Source organism: Thunnus thynnus, chromosome 17 (genome assembly GCF_963924715.1).
Source record: "Thunnus thynnus chromosome 17, fThuThy2.1, whole genome shotgun sequence".
Lineage (NCBI taxonomy): Eukaryota > Metazoa > Chordata > Actinopteri > Scombriformes > Scombridae > Thunnus > Thunnus thynnus.
In genome coordinates this window covers 14211286-14228871 of record NC_089533.1, presented here as the reverse complement: position 1 = coordinate 14228871, position 17586 = coordinate 14211286, and the positions used below count along the sequence as shown (strand labels likewise).

The 17586-nt window shown below is 39.3% G+C and overlaps 1 protein-coding gene across 3 annotated transcripts in view; it reads right to left on the bottom strand.

Annotated features, from left to right (window-relative positions):
- Positions 1–17586, bottom strand: part of LOC137168551 (ras-related protein Rab-26-like) — a 56935-nt gene that overhangs the window by 19091 nt on the left and 20258 nt on the right. For all 3 annotated transcript variants that reach the window (XM_067571198.1, XM_067571200.1, XM_067571199.1), the window contains 3 exons: positions 14118–14159; positions 12504–12570; positions 4190–4242 (listed from right to left, as the gene is read on the bottom strand). In XM_067571198.1, coding sequence (XP_067427299.1) covers positions 4190–4242; positions 12504–12570; positions 14118–14159 — 162 coding nt within the window. The remainder of the gene's footprint in view (positions 1–4189; positions 4243–12503; positions 12571–14117; positions 14160–17586) is intronic.

Here is a 17586-nt window from a genome sequence, read left to right as displayed (position 1 = left end):
CACTCCTTTGAAGATTATAAGAAATGACACTTATCTTCTAACCACTTAAAAAACAATTATACAAAAGATAAGGTGTCAGAGCATGAGATGAATTGTTGTGACTGAGCCTTTCTTGCCTTAAATGTTAAGTCTTTATCCCTGCGATGATGGACAGCTCCTATGAAGTTAATGCTTTGCTTGCCTAAATGCCTCCTAGCTGAGGAGACAATGATACAGCACAGAGAGGAGAGGGTCTGAGGGCGGGAGAGGAGAATGATTTGCCCCGCTCATTTCTCCCTTTCCTTCAGAGCAGCATTCATCACCATTAGCGTTCATTAACATGAGTTAGTGCTCGTTAGGCAGCGGTGTGCCAGAAGGCATCTGTAGCTTGCCACCAGCATGTTCCCTTGCTGTAATAGACATTGACCCAATGTGAGAACGGTGGAAGGATATGGAGATGAGAAAAGAAGGAGGGAAGGCTGAGCAGGGCAGGGAAGGATGTGTCAATCTGCGCCTCCTAAGATTACCCCTTATTTACCTGTGGGAGACTAAGAACTGTTTAAATAATAATAAACTTCAGCAGTCACCATGGGGAAACTGCGCCATTGCCTCGGTGAAAAGTAACATAATACAGCTAATAAGAAAAGAGACTAGTGTGATGATGTGTCTTTTTCACAGCAGAATGTTTGACTAGTCATTGCATGAAAAGCACAGGTGTTACTGATAACATTAAGGACGGCTCTGTTCTCTTCAAATGTCTTAGTAAACCATGACAGTAAGCCAGGATGCACAACACCAGGACCCTGAAAGTGAAGCAGCTAAATGCAATTCAGCCATCGCTAATTTTATTTACACCTGTGCTTTTCCTACTATGACAAGCCAAAATGTCATTGTTGTTTTGGGCTGTGAAGCAATTTTTGAGAGGATGTCACGTTGCATGAGTGGTACAGAGTCAAGTCCAGCGGCTACACTCATGAGAGAGAAAACATCCTCATATTACAGGTTACAACATGCAGGTTCAGGCACTTTAGGTGGAAGATAGGCCATGTTTTCAAATTTTCCACAGTAGCCTGATATTTCACTGTAGTAAAGTAATTGAGGTAAAACAATAATGCCAGAACTATGTAAATATGGTACAGGTATGTATGGATGAAGTTTAGAAAAGGTTGGATCACTGGATTAGTGTGGAAACGATTAATTGATTAATCATTTAGTAACCATTGGTTAAACTATTTTGATTATCAAGCAATTCACAATTCACTAATTCCAGCTTTTCAAATATGAGGATTTCTTCCTCAGTTTTATATCATTGTTAATTGAAAACAGTTTGGACATTTGGTTGGAAAAAACAAGCAATTTGAAGATGTCACCTTGGGTTATGAGAAACTGTGATGGAAATTTGCCACATTTTTGTGACAATATACAGACTTAATGATTAATCAAAAAATAATTGACAGATTAATTGATAATGAAAATAGGAATTTTTACTGTCTGGCATTCAACATATACACTGTTTATTGTGTACACAGAATACTGAAAGCTCATACATAGAATAATTCAGGGCACAACAGTGTGAAGGACAGTTTGTGTAGACATTTCAGGTTCTTTGCATCAGTGTCCTCCCAGTTGGCTGAGGCGGAGATTTTTGGACAGAAAAGCTCAGAGCCTGAGGCGCCATGGATTGCATTGTGGAGACATAAAACAAAGGCTGAAGGTCCTCTGTAGACACACCAGCTCATCATAGAGAGAGCTAGAGACATTTTTACGGATGGTTGACCGTTCACCTCCCCTCTGTTACTGCCTGCCCAACATATCAGTGTCCTTCCCTGCCACTTCCTGCACATGATTCGTCCCTCCGTCTCTCCTTTCCCTCCGTCTCTCCTTGAGCTGCTATTCACATATGGAGCTAAAGAAGCACATTTTGCGATCTCTCAAGGCAGACGGGCATATCATATTTCTCCAGCTGGTGACAAACAACCTCTCCTTCCCTTAACAGCCCCTTTGCTGGTCTGTTGGCTAATGTCAATTATAGCAGTTGGAAATTGCCACCCCTTCTGTTGCAGGGTACACTTACTACACAGAGAGAAACAGCAGGTATGATGGCATAGTGACATCAGATGGCACGACTTCACTCCCTCTCACAGCAGTGGCACTATGAAGGCGGGAAATTGAGGAGATGGATGTTTCTGAAAAGCTGCCATTTTACCATCCTAAGTGCTAAAGATTTGACTTCAACAGGCGGTAAAATGAGAAATGTATATTCGTCAAATGGGTTGAGTAGTGTTGTTTAGCCTGTTTTTCACATGAGGGAAATATTTATTTTATTGAAGGATTGTAGTAACTGTTTGATTCCTCCTTTGCATCTTTTATTATTTCTTTTCCTTCTTCTCTGGCCTCAAAACATTACTGTATTATCTAAATACCTATCTGAATAAAATACAAAAACAAAAAGTATTTATAGTGGCCAATGCATGCTGCAAAGTCATTTTTATGAATATGTAGATAATTAATAAAGAACAAAAATAAAATCTGAGATTCCTTGTGCCAGGTTGGCTTTCTGCCCTCTGTGCTAAATTTTCTTTTCCTTAGCTGACTCAATAAAGAGAATATGTCTCGGCAGCCAAGATTGTGATTTGATTTGTAAACTGTTGTGTGTTGCATCAACCAACCTTTTTTTCAGTTTTTTACAGTTTCCCTACAAGAATCTTTCATGTAAACCTTCAGTTTATGAAGCTGTACATCCAGTCAATCTGGTTATGAAGGAAATAAAATTCCCTGGTCTGATGAATGGTTTCCTTTGCATGAGTAGTCTGGCGATTCCTATCAGTTTCATCTTCATCATCTAATCTGTTTTCAGCCCTGTTGTCAAGAGTTCATACAGCCAGAACATTTAACAGTCTGTACCAAACAAGCAGAACAGGCACCACAGTGGCTCAGTGGTCAGCACAGTTCGAACATCACCAGGGCCGACTGGGACCTTTTTAAGTCAAATCTGCATGTTTTCCCCATGATGGTTTGGTGGTGGAGAAGTGAGCAAGCCTTCTAGGAATACTCCTGCTATTGACCAAGATGCTGGCCTCTGTGTCTGTACCCTGAAGTGTGGCTGCCCACTGCTCTATAATAGTTGTGGTGAGTCACATGCAGAAGACAATTTTCCCTAAAGGGATTAATAAAATATGACTTAACTCAACTAAATTGGTTGATAAAAGCCGTTCTTTTTTCAGTTTAATTAACTTGGGAGGTATGGTGCTCTGGGAAAAGAAATGTAAAGACTGGGCAGTGAATGCTGACCCAGAACAGAGGAGATACGGCTCTCTTTCAATCTAGGGTTTCTAACACGGTCTTCATGCTAAAACTGAATACTGACAAACTAATTATGGTACATGTTGCTGGCTCTGACTGCCAAAGGAGTAAAGTCAAACCAGGTCACATTCAAAATCCTATATTTGTCCTCTTGTTGGGGACATTAGAGCCTAGTGGAGAGAGAAAGAGAGGGATGAAAAAAAGAGACTGGAGGTCTACCAGATGAATGGACAGTTGAATATTCTCATTGGTCCATAGAAAGAACATAGTTTTAAAAAACTGAAGCTCAGAGCTGACCGTGCTATCCCTCAAATTCAATCTTCCCCATTCCTACTTCTCTCGTTTGTTCTGTTGTTTTTCTCTCCTCCTTTTTATTTATTCTCCAACAAAGCCGGAGGAGACCTTCATATCGCTTTTCCTGCTAAACCATCTGTCACACTGACTGATTTTGATGAAAATGTGGGTTAATGATGTCGCCACAAACAACACTGACATGAAACCCAGCATCTTGGCATTACAAAGCGGTATCATACAGCCAGTCATTGATTCATAATGATTGATGCATCAGATGTTACAGAGCACTGATTTAGCTCCAGCCTTTCTTTCATAAATCTATTCTGATGGGCCGAGGCAAAATTAATTAAATGAATAATTTCAACTAACCGTGTTTGTTCAGCATGACATCTGTTGCACATATCCAATTATTCACAATCCCAAAATTGTCTTCACTGATATAGCATAGCATGTTTATGAAGGAATAATGATTTGTGTGGAAGTTAAGTATGAAAAAGACAGAGTGAGAGAATGAAATTGACAGAAATTGCTGGATAAAGCACAAAAACATTTCAGAGGCTTCAAAGTAGTAATAACAGCTGGAACAAACGAAGAACAACAAAAGGCAGCCTACCTGTATGTTGTCAAATGACGTTTTGTTGGTGACATCATACAGCAGAAGCAGAGCTGAAAGGAACAGAGACAAGTATTAGTGTGTCATTTTGAAATTCATGACTGCAAATTGTTTTATATTCACATAAAATGGTTTGGCGGAAAGCTCAGCAAATGTTTAATTTAATCTTTCGCACTGATGTCTCAATTCCCTTTATAATTGAATTATGATTATGATTACTGAGTTCGTTTTCACCCTGGGCACGCTGACAGGGCTGAATAATCCATGCTCTCTCTCTTGCCTGACAAAGTCCACTAACACATTTAGGCAGGACTGGAACAAGAGGATATTAGTGGTTTTTTTTCTTAAAAAAAAAGTACTCAAAATGATTAATTATCAAAATAGTTGACAATTTTCTGTCGACATATCGTTGCAGCTCTAAACAGCAAAAATGGACAAAAATGATACATGTGAATACTAACAAAGACAATAGCATAATGAGGGAATTAAAAAAAAAAAAGGTGCGCAGTCAGCCAAACCACCTAAAAACCAGAGTTCAAGATAATAAACAGATGAGCTTGAGTCAGTAAAGATGTGTAGTAGCATACAGGAGAGGCTAACATGTAATACAGTAGGAATACAGTAACATTTTGGAAGTTATGTTTTTTACACTGTTGAATTTACAAAGCACCTTGTTGCTAGCTCTTGCAGTGTTAGCTGTAACAAGATAATCTTTAGGTTATTTATTCACAAGCATCAGCCACGCCTTTCTTATTTAAACTTTTTCAAAAACACAACGTCACACTATATTAAATATTTTGTATAAGCAGTTCCACTTCTAATTTAGTCTTCAGATGACCTTAATTGAATAATGAAATTAGAGTACTGCCTTTTTCTGGCAAAAATATACATATAGCATGTATGTGTGTAATCAACTTAACAGCATGAACGATGCTGAAAATGAGAAAAAGAGACTGAAAGGGCCTTCTGAACTGCGGAGATGCATCAGTCCATGTCCCCATATCCATCTATGGAGCAGCTCGCCCAGGGAGAGCGCAGGTATTTGAGAAGCAGCGAGGGGCTGTGCAGCTGAGAAAGGAGGCGGTCCAAGAGAGATGAACTTAATGGACACTGACAGCTGTGTAATAAAACTGAGTTCTGCCTTTGTCCTGGAGGTGTTTCTCACTCTTTTGCTATCTGTTATCACTCAATGGTTGAAATCAGGACACAGAAAATCATAAACTGTGTGTGTGCCCGTGCAGATTCATGCATGTATTTCTGGATTAAGCATCCTTTCCAAAAGCTGTTCTCTATTCATAATTTTTTCCAGTATCTGTAAAGGTCAGCGTCAATTGTTATTTATGAGAAGTTAACCAAATCAGTTGTGTGTGTTTTCTTTTAAGCACCGGAAACAATGAGATTTATTGGCAAGTGGAACAGTGAAATTGAGGTTTGGATGAACAGAGACTGCGGGCGCAGAATACACAAAGATATGTTGAGATGAAAAAGAACAGAAATGAAAGGCAACACAAAGGACAAAGAGCTTAATTGGCAAGACACTTTAAAGGAGAAAACAATGACATTGATGAGGAGGAAAGATAAAAACAAAGATGGAAGAACAGCGATGGGAATTGGAGAAAACTTCATCTTTTCTTCACATTCACACTCCAACATTTCATTTCCTTTATTTGAAAAGTTTTAATTTGTTGTCTTTGATGCATACATTTTACATAACTATTTTTACTAAATTTGTATTTTTTTAGCAGAGTAGTTTATAAACTGGATTAAATTGTGGAGTTTATAGATCAGTTTAGTATTCCAGCATCCAGTTCACTGGCTAAAGTATCTAATGAGATATCAGATGAAGACAGGGCAAACAAATCAAAGACCAAGTGAAAGTAAGAGATTGGAGGCTTCTGAATCCAACTTAATTTGGATTTGGAAGAAAATGCCTGAACAGAGAGCCTTCCATCAATCTGTGCAAATGAACAGTTGTGTGAAATTGCTGTGTAAAAGGAGACTTACGGGCTCCCATGATGTTGTTTCTGTTCTGACTCAGACATGGATGCTTTTGAGGGGTGAAATGTTTTGCAGCCTTTTGTTTTTCTCCAACAACCTTTCTGAGTAAAACTGTAATTTACATTTATTCTTTGTGTTTTGTTTGGTTTCTTTTTATCATCACATTTTTTCCTCGTTGTAGTTTTATGTTTTTTTTATCACAGTATAGACAAATAAACTAAACCAAGATAAGCACATAAACTGTTGAAAACATCCTGAAAACTCAAACTACTGTAAATAATCACTGAATTTTTTTTCAAATGAGAAAATATCTGATGGCTGTCTTCTTCTCCCACACAGCAGATACATTTTATATCCACCAACATCAAAAATAATCCTCTCTACAAGCCTATCTCACCGCGTCTCCTAACTCACAGACTCCCTCCACCCTCCCACACTCGTCAGCTCCCTGGAGGTACTGGCACTTTAGCTCTGGACTTTCTCTGCCTGCAGCATTGCTCTAGCCCCCAAAAGTTATGGCAGCAACAATTAACTCCATTCATCATAGTACGGTTTGGCTTCATGCAGGAATGTGTGTTTGCATGTCAAACATTGTGTGTGTGTAAATGGGTTTAAAGTCATGAAAGTGCGGCCGGCAGGCCTTTCCAAACAGAGCTAACTATGAATCCTTTAGTGTGTCATAATGTCACAGTTACTGGCTGAAACATCAATCTTATTGCATATAAATATAACAGTTACAGTAATCCACGGCTGACCAAAGTCTTTTAGGCAGAATTTGATTTGTAGCTGTCGGCGTCAAATATAGTGCAGCTTTCTGGCCTCATGTTATTGTCATTCATTATTTAAAGCTTGAGATGCGGTCAGACTTTGCAATTACTTTGTCAAAAGTGTGCATGGTGTGCGGTTGCTGTTAAGTTTTGTGTATTTACTTCAGTGACGGCTGGCGACTCAAAAAATTGAGAAGGACAGGAGGAAAACCAACATGGAGGAAAACCGTATGGATCACGGATCAACTACGATCCGTTACTCCACTAGTTAACACTTGTTATTCCAGTTACTTTAAGCTTATTACTCAATATACGGCTCAGCTTAAAACAAACTAAAGACACTGTCAGAAGCAAGCAGCCAGACCTCCTGCACACTAATCATACAACATCAACAGGTGTCTGAACAACCACTCAATTAAAAACAAATGAATGAGTGAGTCCAGACAGCTCACTGTAACTTCAACAAGCAAACTAACGTTACCCACAACACATTATATGACCTCTGCTGCATTCTTGTTAAGGAGATAAGAAACACAAAAAAAGCCACACAGAGATTTAACCATCAGAGATGAAATTAGCGGCCAAAGAGACAGAGAGAGAGAAGCTGTATCTGACTCACGTTATCTGACGTCTTCTTCTTTCTATCATGGAGATGAAGTATTCATGTCATAACGTCCATTTGTGACTGTTGGTCATCTTGTTTGTTAGTTAACAGAACTTTGTGGCTGCTGCTTAACCAGTCTGATATCATTAGCAACAATGACAAACGAGTTAACTGTTTGTTTCTCCGGTTGCTTCTCTCTCCAGCCTCCCCGGCATCGTCCTGCTGCTGCTGCGCTGCCCAGTCCAGATCATTTCTCCCATTAGCTTAACAGTCCTTAACAGTCCTTCCATGGATGTATAAAGAGTCCTTCAGGCTGCTACAACAAGCCAGCTGTTGCATTGGCTAACGCAAGGAGCTATCTACTGCTGCTACTCTGCCTTACAGTGGAGAGAATGGAAGATGAAATCTGGAAACTATCATTGGACCAACTCGATGTCAATATTGCATTCTGGTTGTTGATTGGTAAGGGAGGACAGCCTCCCTTGGAGCGTCATTTTACGTGTCATGGCCAATCACAGATTAGCATGAAAAAAATGAAATACATTAAGTCCAATGTAAGAGATCCCACCCTGCGGAGGACAGCAAGCACCCGTCCTCCTCTGTCCCCCACTCCACCTCCACCAATTGTGCCCCCCCCCACCACTTCACACACTGCCCTTTCTCCTCCCGCCCTGCAGGTGTCGCTGTTGAAGCATTTTAAACAGAATTTCAATAATGGATTTTTTCCAAAGAAGAGAGAAAAAATACTTTATAAATAATACTGAGATTTGTAATGGTTTATTTCAACCAAATATTCTTTTTTATTTTTTGATCTCCCTTTTGCCTCTCAAAAAATAGAGGAGGATCAACCTCCTCTGCCTCTATGGACCAGCCTCCACTGATTTACTTCAACTGTACAGTACTGTTAAATAGAGATTAGTATTTGTGGTGTACCATAAAGTGCATTGCTTGCTTTTAGCACCATCCTCAGTTTTTGGTAAGTTTGAAATAATGGCCAGAGGTTGAGGGAAAATGAGAGTTTTTGGTTTCAGAGCAGAGACTAGAGGCTTGAATGAGAGTTTCAAAAAGCAGAAATCTTGGCATCAGGTGTGGTAATCATTAAAGAATAACTTAACGTCATCAGAAAATTTTGTTTTTGCTGACATGTGTAGTCAGCAAAGTGTATTCACCCTGACATCACTGTTGGGTGTGCTTGAAGACTTGAAACTTCATTGAACCAATGCCTTTCAATGTGGTGTTAAATTACTAGTAGTAATATTACTATTAAATTGCTAGTTATGCCTTTTAATCACCTTATCACACCTTTGAAGATATATGTCCTATTGGCCAACAAAATCTTATTTTTTGCACCTTTAATATTCCTACATCCAGCCAAATTATATCACTTTCATATTCTGCTGTAAAACTAGCACCAATATCATATACAAAAAGAGAAAAAAAAAATTCACTTGAACATTGATTATTTTGTTTTTACCCTCTGCCAGACACGGCAGTTAAAGATTCATATAATTCAAAGCATAGCTTTGCCCAAGGTCGGCTGGCATTTCACAGAGAAACTTTGATGTAGACCAATGTACAGTGCAGCTTCAAACAGGCAAAAAGTCACCAGGGCTTACTCTAAAACCTGCTAAGACTGCTTGTGTAACATGATCACTTCTCTGTTGGGATAAAAGGAAGACAAAAAGTCGACTTTGCAGACAAAGATTTTGTTTTCAGTGTTTTGGGGAATCACAGAGAAACAGACAGCCAAGAGTACGCACAGTATCAAGGTAAGCAGGCAGATCAAAATGTATGTACTTTTGTTTGAACATAACACTGAAAGCTGGGGAAAAATAGACTGTAAGAGACCTTTTCGTACGACACTTCAGAGACTTCATAAGCTCACTGACAGTCTTATGCTGAAACAGGAGTTTGTTCAGGTTAGACAAAGTTGCAAGGAATTGTTCGGCAGCATTTATAGGCTCGGTATCTAGATGGGTATTGAAGTTATGACTGGAGTGGGCTGTTATATTGCCGTTAGGACTCACAAAAGAAGTTTTTTGATGTTCTTCATTTACATGAGCTTGTCAAGTGTTTATGAATCCTACAAGGGCCACCGATAAAGTGGAATATTCAGATCTTATACAAAATCTCAAACCTTTTATTGTTTCTCCGGTAAAACCGAGGGGCTATTTCTTGTTCTTTTCTCACTCCAGCTCACAACAGCTTACAACAGACAGGTGAGAAGGTGTTAAACATTTAAAAAGGTCACGTCTCTAAGGATTAGTATGTGTGGATATTCTTGATGTAATACCCTGCTCTGTGGCATCAATAGTGCAACTGCCTGAATTTATCCAAGGATATACTTATCGCAGTAATGGAAAAGTAATTGTAAATCACTGACACTGAGATGTCTAAGACTACAATCCAAAAAGCTGAGAGATGTGGTTTTCAGTGGAAGATATGTTCCCAGGCATCGTGCCTGAAACTGGACCTGCTAAAAGTCCTCTGGGTTCCCCCTCCCTCCAGGAGACAGGGACAAATAAATTCTGCTATAATTATGCAGGCTAACCGCCAAACCATGACACGCATAATGAGGATAATACACAGACACAGATAATTTACACTCACTAAATCATGTATGCATGCGGTTGGTCACACACAAACACCCATATGCATGCACACACACAACCTGGCCCTGTTCAGTTGCATAAACTTAAATGGACTTAAGGAGAAATACACAATGAGACAGTAAAACTTCCTTTTGATCACACGGATCCTTGACTGCCCTGAGATTAACAGACAAAACCAGGTGATACATTCTCCGTACGTATGTGGGGACAAAATGACACCTACTGCAACAATGTATGAATATCAAGTACCAAAAAAGGAGCAAAGCCACGTTTGCCCCTCAGAGAAAAGTCAGGAAACTAAAGATAATATCCAGACTATGCAAGTCAATGCACGTCATGCTGTCACTGAATAACTTACTCTATAAAGATATTTAGCAGTCTGTGTGATTCGACAATATGGGCTAACATCATGCAAGAATGGTATTTACACTCCTGGTCCTGTATAATAGCCTCAGAGTCCTTGGCTTTTACTTGACAATACCAATTTGAACAAATGACTCCCAGGACATGGATGTGTATTTCACTATACATAGTGTTGCTAACAGATGCTGTATGTGTGTTTTATTTGGAATTCTCCAACCACAAACTCACTTGGATAGTGAAATAAAGATGAAGGATGACTAACTAAACCATAAGATATATTTCTTTTATTGCAAGAGCTGCAACACATTAGTCAATTACTTGATTGAGAGAAAATTAATCTGATTAATTTTTGTCATTTTTTATGGAAAAATGCCAAACATTTGCTGTTTGTAGCTTCTCAAATGTAAAAATTTGAAGCTTTTACATGTCATAAGCCGTATTTACACCACATGAACTTTCCCCAGGGACAAAGAACCTTCTGAGGAACTCAGTTCCTCTAACTGTGGTTCCACCGGAGGGACCAGAGTCTAAATTAAGTTCCAGGGAGATTGTTTTACCCCCCAAAAGGTTCCTGTTGGGAGGGTAGTCTTTTCAAAATGTACAAGAACTTTGGGATTGGGGTTTGCAGGGATGACCCTCGCTGATTGGTCAAACATACACAGCGCAGCTACTTCAACTTGTGTGCTACTTCATTCATAAAACAAGGAAGTACTATAGTATTGATTTAAGACCAGTTCAGGATGAAGGGATGACATTTCTCTTCATTGCTAACATTAAAATTAAAGTGAGGCTTTGTTGTCGGCTTCCTGACTCATTCTAAAAAAGAGAGACAGCGTGGTGGTGGTCAAGCGAGCTAGAGACTGAATAAAGAGAGGGAGCAGCGGTAGCGAGAACAAAGCCAATGAATGAGAGAAATAAAACTTTATTTTCTGATTGTTTCATGGTGGCTACATTCTAAAGCACAAATCCATCAAAAACTCAACAGATGCTTTACTGTGGAGACAGATGAACTTAGTTTCCATTTCATTTTCCTCCTCTGTATTTCTTCTTTTCATTCATTCATGACATCCAACTCATACAGTAAATACAAATAACTCTGCTTTCAAAGTACCTGGAACGTTTGGTCCAAACAGGGCTATACATGATAGTTAACTGAATATTGTATTTTGGGCTTTAGACTATGGATCGGACAACCACTACACATTTGAATACGTCACCTTGGGCTGTAAGAAATCATAATGGGCATTTTTCACTATTTTCTAACATTTTATAGACAAAACAATTACCTGATTAATCGAGTAAATAACCAGCAGATTAATCGATAATGAAAATCATCATTAGTTGCAGCCCATTTGATTCAAGCAATTTCCTAAAAGCAGCTCTGCCTTGAATCCTGGCTTTATGAAAAACCAATGGTATTTCCACTTACAGCTGTACACAAACACACACCCATCACTGAGGACTGATTACTGAGCATGAAAGGGTCCCATCAATCCTGAATGTGCTGTCCTTCTATCCAAGGAGAAGAGTTATAAAACCTCAGCACATAATAATATTCCACAGGTGAAAAAAAGAAAAAATCCTGTACGCCTTGATACTAACAGGCCTGTGAATTATGTTAAGGATAAAAACTTTATATTCATGGCTCAATTTCACTGTACACATAGAAAAATACAGTGCATGTGTTTTAGGGTTTCTTCCCCACCTGTCATAAAACACTCATGTAATCCACCACACCAATACCAAAACATCATTATCCACTGCTTATGCATCAAGTGGTAAATGAACATGAAGGTGTAACACTAACACAGCACTATCATAAGGCCATAATCTGCAAAGTGGGACACTGGCCTGACTGGCATGTAAAAGACCTGAGGGCGAACAGCAATTAGAGATTGCTTGTAACTAAGAATAGTAAACCCTCTATGGTATAACATTCATAAAAGAGTATACAGGTGTGAGTGTCTCACCATGGGCGTCACGGTAGTAGGCATGAGTGACACTACGGAACCGCTCCTGTCCGGCTGTGTCCCAGATCTGCAGAGAATGAGGGGAAGATAATCAGTGAACAGAGAGAGAGTTTTTTATCTTTTTAATAGCTTTTCTGTTTGCTCATAGAGCTCATTGTGAAGCCCTCCATTCAATTTACTTCTGTTATATCTGATAAGTCGTGAATATGGAAAAAGACACATTAATATTGAACAGTCCATAGTCTCATGAATTTGACACTGAAAAAGATCTATAATTAATGCTGCATTATTGATTTTTTGAATACTTAGGGGCAGCACAGTTAACTGTAAATAGAGAGCTGTAAGATATTATCACCATAGGTTTATTACCACCATACTACCACAATGAAGTTGTAAACTGTTAGCAAATGGTTGCCTGTTTGCACAAGCAGCTGACAAGAACTAACCTTAGCATTCATTTGGAGTAGTGTTAATGTCCACTTGATGAATAAGTCCTTTATGTTTATCGGAACTTTATTGCTGAATACAGTGAAACAGGGTTGATGAGAGCGGTGAAACTGTAAAGTTGTGGGCCAAAACAATGAGCTGAAAGACACTGAAATGTGCTGTAGAGCTGAGAGGAACTGCAGATGGGAAGGGTGATAATTCTCTGTAGGTTAGTCAATACAAGTGACCCTTTGTACATTACATGCAGTTATTTGATCCATGGTTAATATAAAAATATTGATTAGTGCAGCTCTAAGGTCAGAGCATCGTATATTTACAGTATAGTAAAAGGCCATTAATTACTAAGTTTTAATGCCTTTGCATTGCCCTGGTCATGATACTGAATATAAATCAGCTGTGGTCGATATTCACTCACCCCATTCTCTGACCACAGTGGAATAAGGCTAATTAAGTCCTTCTTTCCTTCCTTCTTTCTCATCAGACATCACTGTTTGGTTCTGATGGCAATTACATTTCCTTCTAACCCTAAAGAAGGCCTGTGCAGGTTGGCTGACACCATTACTTTTTTAAAATAAAAAAAACATTCCCCATTTTTTCAGCATTTTTTTCTGGACCCTCACCTGTTTGGATCCTTGTCATTCCCTTTGCATGCTAATCAATTTCTCTCTCTTTGACATGTCAGCTTTGATGGTTGGCTCTGCCTCCTGATTATCCCCTGGGGCAACCATCCCCTCAGGATCCAAATGGCAATAATGAAGAATGGCAATTACAGGAGGAAAAATAACTCCAAATGAACACATCACAGAGCAGAGGATCACTCCACCAGTATCCTTCAGCCCCTAATTAAGATCATTATTACTTGCTCCGTTTGACAGAAATATCAACAATACTAAGTTGTTCTCAGCATGGATGCCATTTCTCATAACAGTGAATGAAGTGTGTAGTAGGGAAGAACTACTCAAAGTCAAATGGAAAGTATTCATGGAGATGGATAAAACATACAGTAACTATCTTTTAGGGGCTTTTTGTGCCAAGATCATTACTGTCTTCACAGTAATGATATAATAAGGCCACCAACAGAGCTTTACTTCATCTCACCATGTGTCAACTTAGAGCATTTAGCAAGAATAGCAGGGTTGAAAACAGGATAAATTAAAAAGTTCTTACCTGGAGCTTCACCTTGACTCCATCAATGTTCAGGACTTTATTCTGGAAATGAAAGCAAGAAATCATGAGTGATGGTGCCTAAATTTGGGTATTTTTTCAGCCAGCAATAACTCAGTAACCTAACTTGTGGTCAGACACCTGTCTGAACAGTCTCTTCCTCTCATCTACCAGCCATATTCTCCTCTCCCTTCCCTTCTCCTCTTCCTCCATCAATATTGCATGTTTCCACCTCACTTTGGCCCCTTTTGATGAAGCCTCGCCTCTTTCCTCCAGAGGATTAACCCTCTCTGCTCTCCTCACCTCTCTCCGTCTCTCCATCTTTGCAGAGACATTCCTCTGATCTCGGCTTCGATCTGCTCTACCACAAAGCAGAGTGAAGCTTAACCAAGTGGATACGCAGTTTCTCGTGCAGGTCAGAGGTGGAGTCTGTCCTGAGTGTTGGGTGCACAGAGATTAAACAAAAAGCCATCAAATTAACTTCAGTCTAAATGATGAAAGGCCTTGGCTCAAGTTAAAAGTATCTTGAACGAAAAGAAAAACAAGAAAGAAAATCATCAATTTAAAAAAGCACTGGCATTTAGGTGAGTTTTGAGAAGTTTAAAAAAAAATCTCAGTTGAGCTGGATAACCTGATAGTAAGAGGTAAAGTATTCCAAAGTTTAGAGGCAAACACAGCAAATGCTTGGTCTCCCTTCATCTTAAGTCCATCTTAAGGAACATCCAGAAGAGTATAGACTGACTGGTCCTTGAAACCCATTTGCACACCTGAACCATGAAAGGAAGTGACTCAGCAGACTCAGATACATCATCTTTGAGGCATCATCCTGTCTTGTGCCCTCTGTCCTTCACTTCATTGATCAACATCATTCTGGTTCCCACAACTAGAGGAGCATCACATCTTATTGATCTCCAGTATAAGACCAGTCTTTCATTTCCACTTCTTGCAGAGGAAATTAAGGCTGTAACTAATGATTATTTCAATTAATTCCATAGATCTGCAGATTATTTTCTCAATTAACTGAATCATAATTTTGTTGTTTTGTTCAGTGCCTATGATGTGAATTCCTGGATATTACATGTTCATCAAAAGGCTTTGCTGGAAATTATAAATTAAAGTTCTGACAGCATTGGGAGTGAATTCAAGAGACTTATCACTGCCCAGTTACTGCAGTTACAGCAAGCGCACCTATACCAAACTGATATAACAGTCTACATGAGTCTCATGTTTTACCTGCAAGACTCGTATTTTAATGCTGTTGTTCATCGTTTGTGATGTGAAAATGTCAAAATAAATAAAAAAAAGTTTGTGTCCTGGTATTTAGTTCAGTTATAAAATCCAAACGCGCTCTCCTGTCGGATGCTGACAGCGCTGCCAGCCGGAGAGTCGATCACACTGGTGGTAAGGAGGAGAAAGTAGAGACACTGCGATGTGTCTGTTTAAACAGGAGTTTAGCCGGCTTCACTGCATTTAACACCAGAGCTGAGAGCTGTCAGGCTGTCCTGTTTCCATCAGTTATGTATTTGGGTCATTTAGAGACAAGATTGTGAAAGTTTGCAGCCTGTCATGTTGTCACGCATATCCAGGGGGGTAATGTCAGTAAATTCAAGTAAAATAAAGACTTATCCCATGTGAATGTACCGCACGAAACGGTGTGCAACTTTATCACTCTCTCACGTATGTATAGGGCTGGCCCCACTGTTGCAGTCCAGCCAAAAATAGTGAGTCCCATTTAGGGCTGCAACTAACGATTCTTTTCATTATCTAATAATCTGTTAAATATTTTCTCGATTAATCAATTAGTTGTTTGGTCCATAAAGTGTCAGAAAATGGTGAAAAATGAAAATCATGGTTTCCCAAAGCCCAAGGTGATGTCCTCAAATCTCTTGTTTTGTCCACAACCCAAAGATATTGAGTTTACTGTCATAGAAGACTAAAGAAACAAGAAAATATTCAGATTTGAGAAGCTGGAATCAGAGAATTTGGAAATTTTTTTCTTCATATTTTCAAATAGTTGGCTATTAATTTAATAGTTGGCAACTAATCAATTAATTGACTAATTGTTGCAGCTATAGTCCCAACCCAACTATTAGTTCAAAACACAAAGAAGAGCAGAAAGAAGAGCACAATTGATTAATTTTCTGCCAATTGAATAATCAGTCACTAACTGTTTGAGATTCAGAGGAAATGCTATAAAATACATGAATGCCCTTATGAAAAAAACATTATTCTGTGCACATTGAACATGAAGAAGGGCTGACATGCTTAAAAGGCTCATGAAGCAGCCCCCCCTTATCTTTCCTGAATATTCACATCAACACATGTATTTCACCACATGCATTCCCATTTTCTGTGAGCTAGTGACTCCCATAGAAAAGAGAAGGTCGAGATATTCTCCGGTGACCCAAATGTAGGCCTCCTGGTACGCCGATGTGGATTACATCACCTGGTGCCACGGCAACGCTGAAAAGCCTCTTCCTATCATCATCCCCTCTGAGATGCTGACCTTCTAATTCCCTGATCCCCAAGGAGAAACAGAAGATATTCAACCCTGACAAGATGCTACTAATCTGCCAGCGGAGCACTTAGATAAAGATGCAGTCTTTGTTGAAGTGTTCAGCTGATTTACCTCCCTGAGAGTCACAAAGGAGGAATCTCATACATATTCACAGGCAAGGCGAGCTGCAAGCTAGTTTGTAAGTGTGCTCTGATAGGAATCAGAGTCTCAAAAGACTTTCTCCCTGTTGTTGTTGTCACTAAAAACAACTCACAATGTGCTTGGAGGCTTCATAAATATTTAGTGACCCAGAAAAAGAGGCTCATGATAGGATTTTAGGTGGTTAGTCAGGCTTGATTGATAATTATGTTGGATTTGTTAAGAGTAAATACTTGAAATCAGCCAGAGCAAGACATACTGAAAGACCTATTTATGAAGCACGAGCAGGATGAAAAGTATCTGAGCAGCTTATGACTGAGTCTACTGTGGTAACACGGGGAACTGAGGGATTTGTAGATAAAAGACTATCAACACTTACAGCAACACTTTACTTTCCAAACTTTCTAAAGCTTCACCATCTTTACAAGCTGACACTGCTTGGCTCTGTGTAGTTACAATTTACAGAGGGGGATGGCTCAGAAGCTTGCGCCACTTTTCAGGTCAATTTCATTCCCCAAGCTCCAGAAAACACCCTTCAAAACAGAACACATCTTCAAATACAAACTGCTCTACTTACCGGCCAGACACTGGATGTTCATCATTTAATGCCTATTTTTTTCCCCCAAAGGTACATGAGCGAGAGGGTACAGTCAGTACAGAATGACTGTTAACAGCACTTCACATGGATCATAAATTACAAATGTACAAGGAGCTTTCAGGGGGTCCAAAGAAGTGTGAGCCTATAAAACATTAAAGGCAGCGGCCTAAGGCAGAGAACCGGAGCCTAATGGCCACAAAAACGTTGTATATGAGACA